This window comes from Trichoplusia ni, unplaced genomic scaffold (genome assembly GCF_003590095.1).
Source record: "Trichoplusia ni isolate ovarian cell line Hi5 unplaced genomic scaffold, tn1 tig00003371, whole genome shotgun sequence".
Lineage (NCBI taxonomy): Eukaryota > Metazoa > Arthropoda > Insecta > Lepidoptera > Noctuidae > Trichoplusia > Trichoplusia ni.
Window position 1 is genome coordinate 1 of NW_020800386.1, and position 9805 is coordinate 9805.

The window sequence follows — 9805 nt, forward strand, 5'->3', positions numbered from 1 at the left end:
GTAGGGGAACTTGCCTTATTCGTACCCCCTAAGAGAATATGCTACTTATTTGGAATATAAATAAGAAATGAACATTCAATTGGTGTTTCAAGAATCTTTACTTATTAAGTAATCAACAAAAATAACAAATGGAACTCAAACTTAGATAACTTCTTAGAAAAAATTAAATAAAAAAAAAGTGGAAAAGGTACGATTTAGGCTTAAATCTTCCTAAAACGTACCTGTATATTCCTTAATCGTACCCGTATATCTCTATAACAAACTTAAGATCCTATGATTAATATCAGTCTCATAATCACAGTAATTGACATACATAAGTAATAGTAACTATATTGCTTAACTAATCTGATTAGTTTGTCGAGATCTGTGGTATAATTACTAATATAAATTTAACATTTTAAGTATGCATAGCATATCTTATTGTTGTTTCTAATTCTTTGCAATCATCACAAATAAAATTACGTGCATTTTTGTCAACTCCGGCACAAAGTTCGTGAATCCAGGTTTCACACTCTGTGCACTGTATCATGTCTTCTTTTTTATTCTCTTTACAGAAGAAACAATACCAGCTTTGTTCTTCGTTCTCCTTTTCTTTTTTTTGCTTTCTTCGTAACCTTTCTTTCTTCGGATTTCTTCCTCTTGACGACTTCTTGTCCACTTAAATTTTTACATACAGCCTTCTTTTTTGACTCGTTAGGTTTTTTATTTTTTGAATCTATTAACTTATTTTCTAATTCTTTTTTATAAGGACTTTCTGTAAGTACTTGAGATGTTGTTTTATTTTTTACTACCCTTTTTGGCTTATGTAGACTAATCAATGGAGAAAGGCTTTGTATGGTTGCTCGAATTGCGTTTGATTTCGGACTCTCACTGTTGTTGGGTTGCATGTCTACGATAATATTTTCTTCAAGTTCGTGATTTTGCAGGGTATTAGTTAAACTTCTAATAGATGACGCTGACGGAGAACCTAACTTTGAAATCTCCTCTCTATCTGAGGTAAATGCTGCAGGGGTCTTCGTTGGTGTAATATCAGATGGTAATGCCGCTGGCTGATTCTGTACTTCAATTACAGATTCCGCTGCCACAGTCGAATGGGAGCTAACTGATGGCCCTACATCTAGTAGCTCTTCATAATTATCTTCCAGTATAACATATTCGTCATCTCTGATCTTCAATCGATTGCAAGGCCATAACCCACAAGATTCAAATCCGTGTATGGCTGTCTCCATACAGACAGCTCGAGGATAAGAAATCCCTAAAATTTCTGATATGTTTGCCTGCTTAATTACGGAGTCTGGGTGATTTCTCATCCATGATGAACAAGCAGCATTGAAATTTTGCTTCAGTGGCTTAAAAAATGACCGGTCTAATGGTTGAAGTTTATGTGTGGTGTGCGGTGGCAAGGACAGCATTACAATACCATAGTCTCGTGCAAGGTTAATGGCATCCAAGTTTTTAGTATGCGTGGAATGCCCATCTAAAATGAGAAGAACCTGTTTTTTCTTTGGATATTTGCAGCTTTACAGACTTTATGAAATGCTTTAACCAATCGACGAATAACTCAGAAGTTATCCAGCCACTCTCAGAGCAAGTGTATACTGTATTTGGTGGTCCTCCTCTTTTAAGATCGTCCGTCATTCTTTTACGTTTGAATATTAGCATAGGTGGAATGAATTCTCCGGCAGCGTTCATACAGCAGATACATGTTGTGTTCAAGCCCCGATCACCACTAGTAACGGCACCAACTTGATGTTTACCCTTAAGAGCTAGAACTTTTTGAGGCTTATGCACTGTACTCAAGCCAGTCTCGTCCACGTTGTAAATTTGCTGGGCCGTAAATTTTCCTTCATCAAGAAGAGCTTCGTATTTATCAAAAAACTCCATAACGGTTTTTTTGTTAAAGCCTTTGCAGCGAGCCATGCATGTCGGTTCTGGAGTCCTTAAAGATATTTGAGGATGGGTTTTTAAAAATTTATAGTACCATTTCCACCCAGCTAGTTTAGTTTCCGGATTAAATTTGTGAGGCAAACCATATTTTTCCGCTAATTGGTATGCTAAGTGGCGTAAATCACGTATGGTAACGCCAAAAAATCTGGATTCTAATTCCAATATATGGTTAACTAGTTCGTCTTCCATTGCTTTTGTTAAATATTTCGGACGTCCAATTCCTTCGTGCATATTCAATCCTTTTAAATGACGCCGAAATGTCGGTTTTGGAATATTAAATACACGACAAGTTTCATTAAATTTTAAACTTCCATCTTTATAAGCACTGAGGGCTTTTTCCATATCGTCACTTGACCAAGTTTTGTATCGTCGCTTAGCCATGTCGATCTTAAACAAAAAAAAGAAACAATTATTCCTAATTTGTACCGGTACGAAATAGAACAAAGTGATGAGTACGAATTAGGCACAAGTTAACTAAGGATTTCAAATTTGGCGCGTAACAAAATGGCTGTCAGGCTTAAACATAAATGTACAGTAATTTAAAACGCAATTATGTATAGAATCAAAAAAGATGCTTCGAAGTTACATAACCCAGCGTGAAGAAAATTGAAAACCTTATGAATGAACCAAAAATATTACTTGAAAACAGCAGAATTACTTACTTTTTGAATAATTTTAAAAGGAGCGGCAGCATGGAGTCGTTGCTCGGATCACGGAACAATGCCAACTAGTAGTTTCATTTTCTAGCACTTGCGTCGCCACTGCAGTTTCACGAAACGAGAACTCGATGGGGTACGTTTTAGGAAAAAGTACGATTTAGGAAAGTTTTACCCTAAAATGTATGTGTGTTACATTTATAATGAAAAAAGTACAAAACGATAGTGTCTTGAAGTCAAATACTGTTATTTGTTATACTAACAAAAAAAAGGATACATGAATTGTTAGTTTTCTTAGTCTCGCTTCTATTGGTATTGGTATGAAATTATAAGCCTAACACCAATTCCCTTATATAAAGTGACAATGCAAATTAAAATATTTTTTGCAGTATCAGTAATATCTGAAATAAGCGCTTTCAAACAAATCAACTGTTCAGCTCAATCATTTTAGAAGATAGACAAACAACACGTAGGTACTCAATTACTCAAATATTTTGTTTCATAATTTTTTTAATAGTTTTTAGTCTAGACTCGCAAGTCAAAGTAAGAATTAATTGAAAGAAAGTGATTCCGAGCGATTCTTGTTTTTCGAATAAAACTCCTTTTACTTGGTATAGAATTATCAATTAGATATGGATTGCTTAGTTTCTATATTAATGTCGGACCTATTAAACTCTGGCTATAATACAATCTAAAAGAAAGTCTTTGTCGGTTCTAAAATGTTCAATAACTACACTTAGGCATGAGGCAACGTGCCTAAGTGTAGTGTAACCTAATTTTAGACAATTTTGGATGACTATGTCCGTATAAAGGCGAAAGTCAGTGGGCATCTGACATATGCGTTGCTTCTTGTTTAAAGGAAATTATAATTAGGTACTTTTATTTTTATTCTAAAATTTCTCCCGTCAAATAATTCAATATGTAATAGAGCCCAAGTGATTTTGAACTATAACTGCTATTATTAACTCCATACCGTTTCGTTGTTAAGATGAGAAATATTAAAATCGATTATCTAGTAATTACACTAATTAAATTACTTAGTCTTAGGCAAATTGAGGAAAATATTATAATTAGTTAGTCAATGAACCGGAACGATTATTGCTTCTCAAGTGGTTTGCCTTGTACCAACAAACTATGTGTAATGATAATAAGGAAATGTTTCTTAGATCTTTTGCCGTTTTTCCCGGTCCAACTAAAATATATCTATATTATTTATCAAACTTTTCAAAGTTTTATCAAAATTTGTTATTTTTTTCCATTATTTAGGTTATTAGTTTAGAAGCCAATCTATTTCCAAAGACTGACTAGACTTACCATAGCCTAGGTTGAAATCTTCATAGAAAATCTGTCAAATAGCCCTTAACTCTCATCAAGCACAATTTAACAAAACGATCACACCCCAGTAAAAGATATGCTGGAAACCAAATTCCGCCTTTTACCCAATAAAAGCATTTTCAGATTCGACCTACATGCACTTACTTGTAATAATTAAACAAACAATTAAAATGTTATGTCTCCTGATGTAATGTCACGGTATTGTGGGCTACCACTGGCTCTTAAACTAAGACTGTTGCTGTAAAAGAGAGACAGCGCTCTACAGTGTGTAGCGCCGTCTCGCTTCCACACGAAGATGGTCTTACTTGAGTAGTGGTAAGTGCTCTGAGGTGAGAAATGCTAACATCGTAAATACCGCAATTGATAGCGCAATTAATAGCATAATCTTAATGACGGTTATTGAAGATTTTGTTAAGAACTTTGTGAAATTATAGGTATTTTATAGACCCTATCTTTAATCCGAGGGAATTTTCAATTTAAATCAAAATAATTGGCGTAAAAACTAAAAAGAAATTTCAGCTTACTGTATCTGCCGTGTAATTAAAAAGGGTAAACTTTACCGCATTTTAAAGACCCCTGATTGAACCAATGACCATAGATGGTAACATTTCGTCATACATTTTAAATATATTAATCACCTTACATAAAGTTAATTGACGTCACAATTGCGCCAACATTGGCCCAACGATTGGCTCTGTTGGTGTTGGTAATGTGGTACAGTGATCTAATAAAGCTTCTAGGTGAAGGTCAGTCGGCTGCGTTCGAGGTAAACGAACGCACGCGTAAAATGATTTATGGAGAAAGTAAAAAAAATAGAAAGGAAATCTGGAAACTAATCTCTCATAATTATAGTTAATATAGTCTTACAGAGAATCGTTTTTTCTGTTTTGTTTTAATTATGTATGCTTTGAGTGATGGCGTAAATACAAAAGATAGATTGCAAGTCAACTAATACATACATTGCCTCCGTCGACCTGTAGCTAGACTATGTGTGCTAACTACGTACTTACTTACCTATAATTAAATAACTATAGAAATAAAATGCAAATCAAGCAACAATAAAACGAACTGGATTTATGTGGGATAATAGTGCTATTTTATATCAAGATGATTTTTTTAGTAAATGTAAAAAAATAAAATAAAAAAAAACTCTTCAAGACAGACAAGCTAAAAATAATTGACAAGACAAAATGGCCGATACTTAAATTAAACATTAAAAATAAACTTACCCAAGTTCTTTTTTTTTAATAAAATCAGTAATTGTCATGACTTGGTTTAAGAATAAAAGTAGTCGTATCCTTTATTCCATAATTGTATCAGAACTACTTTTAAATTCCGAATATAATTTGCCTTGTACTTTGTACATAAGACCGGTTGGTAGACTTACGTCAAAATAAAAATAATTTGATTACTCAATTTGTGAAGATTGGGTAAACAATTTTCCGATTTCTGTTCAATTATAATTAATATTGAATACCGAACTACATTACCATATCCTTAGCTTATAAGTTATCATGAAATAATATCCTTAACTTAATAGTTTCATTATTATACCCAAACCGTAGTAATCACAATTAAAAAGAATATAGCCACTAATATTGATCAAATTAATTCATAGCTAATAGTCTAATTGAAAAAATATATTAGAAAATATAAATTATTAAGCCAAAAGTCTCGATTTTAATGGAAAAGTTTCAAATCTGTTCAAAGTTTCATGACACTATGTACAAGAATTATAATTATACCTGTCAATTGGTAATACATTCTGTTTGCCTTTTATTTTTTGTACGGACAGGTTTAAAAGATACTTTAGCATCCAAGCAACTACAAAAAAACACGAGGATCAAAACTGATTAATTAAAACCTTTTTGTTACAAGAACTTGCTTACGTTTTTATTTGACGGATCCGTTTTTAATGCCAGCCAGTTATACCTTAGTGCGTTGATAATAATCCTCCTCATAAGGATCGTCATATCTTACACTAATTGAATTTTAACAAAAAAAAAAAAATACTTCGGTGACTTTTTCGTAATACTTAAACTTATATCTTATTAGAGAGATCTGCTTCACTCGTAACTAAACTATAATCAACCCGAGTATGCTTTTCCATATTACGTTACATTAAACTTTTACGAAATTCATAACTGCAGAGTACAAGACATTAGCGTAAAAACTCAGGTCTCACACAATCAGAGCCACCAAATGGAAAGTATCATTTAGTGACTAAAACAAGCAGGAAATGTTTAAGAACTCGTGAATTAATATATGTAACAATGTGGAACGCTCGTGTGACGAGTGTCACATCTCGTAATACTCGAGAATGTGCGCGTGCGCATTGCAAGCGATGCCGCTGTGCAGAGCTATAAAATATAGTATAGTGTTACTTTAATAATGATAATGACTTGTTTTTTATTATACTGTAAGCTATCTGATTGTGCAGTCTTACACAAATCGTTTATGTCTTTCACACTAATCATGCAGAATGAAGGTAAGGAAATAAAAATTAACGACAACAATTATTTAGGTTTCTCGGAAACAATAATAAATGTGCTACTTAAAAGTTATGCCCACAATATTATTTAGCCAGAATATCTTTTCAACATATTAAATGTCTAAACTTAAAAACATTTTCCAGGGAATAATATAAAATATACTTCTTTTGAACAACAAAAAATATTTTAAATAGCAACGTTACAGCATATCTTTCAATACACAACAGCCTCACAGTTGAATGTTTGGGAAAGCGCATACAATGTACATTTTCGCTCATATATAATTGTTTGCAGTTCCCACGTGCTGCATCATCTAGGATTACTAGATACGCTTCTCTTAGTTTCCATCGTATATTGTCATATCTGGGATCTGGTTTTTACGTTATCTTTGTTTTATGCTCTCATTATGGCATTAGAGATGTGTGATCGGTTGTGACGTAAGACAGTCTTGCGATGATTCGACGCTCGTAAAATCTTTGGATTGGACTTCTTGTTATGAGGCAGTGAACTTTCGTAGACTTTGTAAAAGCGATTTTTAATAGTGTTAAGATTTTATTACAAGTAAAAAATCTTATATTAATACAAGTTTAGAATTATTTAATAACATTGAAAAGTTAATTAATATGTACAGGGTTAGAGTAGTTTTGCATATCATAAAGTTTTCGGATTATCATTATAAATTCTGCAGTTATAACAATTCCAAAAGTAACACAACTAGCAAAGTACACATAGTCAGAATGACACACCACATTCCAAAACTTCAAACTAAATGTAGCCGTTAGAAATTACAGCACATTACATTAAATATAAAGTAAAGTAAAATAATTTATTCTACAAATAAGATAGGCGTTGTCACTTTTATATGCCATTTTTCAAGCTAGCTGGTGTCGCCACTTCCTAACTGGATTGAGTGGAAACATCAAAACAAACTCAAAGGTCATCACCTCTTTTAAAATACAAACAATGTAATTTCAATAATGGCTAAATAAATGCAGTGACTTTTGAACTGGCCTTATAAGAAAGAGCCAGATGAATCTGAGTAAACAAGCAGCAAGCAGCACGCATGCCTCAAACAGCTCATATACCTCAAGCATTTGATTTTCAATATGTTTAGCAATCATGATTATAAGTAAACTAATGTGGCTCGTATCATTCCGACTGTTTTACAAGTAGATTGTAAGTAGTCTGACCTAAATAACTTTTTTCTATCCGACTGATTCCGTCGTAGATTTAGTTAAATAGAATGGTCAAAATGTAGAGCAATGATATCGTTAACTATCTGCAAAAAGTTAGGAATTTAATGTGGTTTTAGTAATGGATTATTGCATTAATGTAACCACACGTAGACATGATTATTAAGTCTAGAAAAATGCAATGTATTAAAGCATTAAGCATTATTTGAGTTTTATTTTCGTTTGCGTCGGTAAGATGTTAAAAGAATTAATAAAAACAACGTTTAAACCTTTATCTTTTCTAGAACTTAGCTAATGGCTTTTGCTATTATTATTGACCGACACATTAAACAATTTAAGTAGACACCGACGAATTAACACAATTTAACAAAATTAACTTTTAGGCCGACCAATTAGCGATCAAAAGAAACCAAGGCAGCTCAGAAAAAATAACGATTTGTAAATTACTTCAGCAATTACTAAGGTACCGAAACTGGTCAATCACCAAACCCGATAATTTATCTTTGGCAATCAGGTAATTTTTGTAATTATTTTAAAACGCGTATGCATGCGGTTAAAATCAAACCTTCGATAATAAATAACTGGTCCTCGATAATTGCGTAACTTAGTATGAGCACAATGTTTCAACCTGTCATTTTGTGCAGTCTGTGTAATCACTTTGATTGTGAAACACGCCCAGAGGTGTGGTCTGAGATACACCGGTCGAAGTAGATTTTTAGGGTCCCGTTACCAAAGATTAAATCATAACCCTCGACTAAAACTCTGCTGTCTATCCGTGCGTCTGTCACCAAGCTTTACCTAAACGAGTCAGCTAAAGTTGAAATTTTTGGAAATGTTCGGAATCGCTTGCACTGTATTTCAACTACAGCTATAAATACGAACCAAAACACAATAATGATTGAAGCAACGATTGGTGCGGTCATAAATGTGATTGAAATTCAATTTCTATGCGTTTTCTTTAATATATTCGTACGGACCCTCAGCCTTTCAAATCCTACTCGCACTTATTCGGATTTTTTTGTCCAAATCACGCGAAAGCAATTAAACGTTCACTCATACATCTTCATGTTGTTATTATTCTTGTTCTTATGAGATCATCGCAGATTTCGTGATGTCGCTCGTGGCTGGTGTTCACATGTTTGTAATTATTACATCGGCGCTGATTGGAAACCGACTTACCTACTTGATTTGCTAATCAGTTATTTACATCATTTTCTACACTGATCTGATCTGAGATATTGAATGAATTAGTGGATTTATGATTTCTCTGGGAACTGTAATGTTATAGTACTTTATAGTTTCTAGGTTAATTTTGTTCTTTTTTTATATTATTTTTCCTCTTTGAAATTCTGAAAAGCCGTTCAATTTACAGCTAGATATGCTGATATTGATGAAAACGAGAATTTCTTCTTGGCTTGTCAACAAATTAATATCGCCTTCCTCGAATCTACGCAAATTCTAATAAAATAAATTCTGAATTATTAAATAGCTACCAAATTATATCATAATCAACCACACACAAAGTAGAACTTAAAATTAGAGGAAAACAATTAAAATCAAATCGGATTAATAAAGCCTAATTCTTAAAAATTACCACTGTTAATAGAATCAGCTGACCCAGTGAGCGGAAGGCATTACGTCACGATATCAAAACTATAGCGAGCCGTCACGCGAACCGATACACATGTTTTGCATAAACCATCCAATAAGTAGCACTTGACGTCGTGGGAAAGAGACGGCGCTCTACATGGGCAGTACATGGTAGAGATTGCTATCTCGCTTGCACTCAAACAAGAGTCTTAGTTTATAAGTTTTTGGTAGGCCGTTCTTTACATAAACCGGCTATTAGCCATCGATGAGAATGAGATGGGCATTCAAGCGTTATCACATTATCGTGATTCTATGCTGACGTGATTACGGATGGAGGAATGTGAGTTATCACTCATCAGGCTTAGAGTAAAACTGTGGTCAGAACTTTAATGATAAGTAGGTGAGACGTAGTTTGGTAGTTACGTCATTTTTTGATTGAGAAAGGTCATAGGACCATAGGTAATTTAAATGTTGCAGGGTATGTCAAACATACATTGTTACAGAAATCATGACCATTATCTTAAAAAGAGAAAAAATATATAATTTGTTTCTTTATGTTATTTAATTAGGTACCTATATTATAAAAGTAATT

The 9805-nt window shown here is 33.3% G+C and overlaps 1 protein-coding gene across 1 annotated transcript; it reads right to left on the reverse strand.

Moving 5' to 3' along the window:
- Window positions 1-1455: 1455 nt before the first annotated feature.
- Window positions 1456-2769, reverse strand: LOC113507866 (jerky protein homolog-like). The gene is made up of 2 exons (XM_026890788.1): window positions 2610-2769; window positions 1456-2334 (listed from the first exon to the last, which is right to left on the reverse strand). Exon 2 carries the CDS (start codon window positions 2326-2328, stop codon window positions 1456-1458), a length of 873 nt encoding a protein of 290 aa, XP_026746589.1. The 5' UTR covers window positions 2329-2334; window positions 2610-2769.
- Window positions 2770-9805: the final 7036 nt, after the last annotated feature.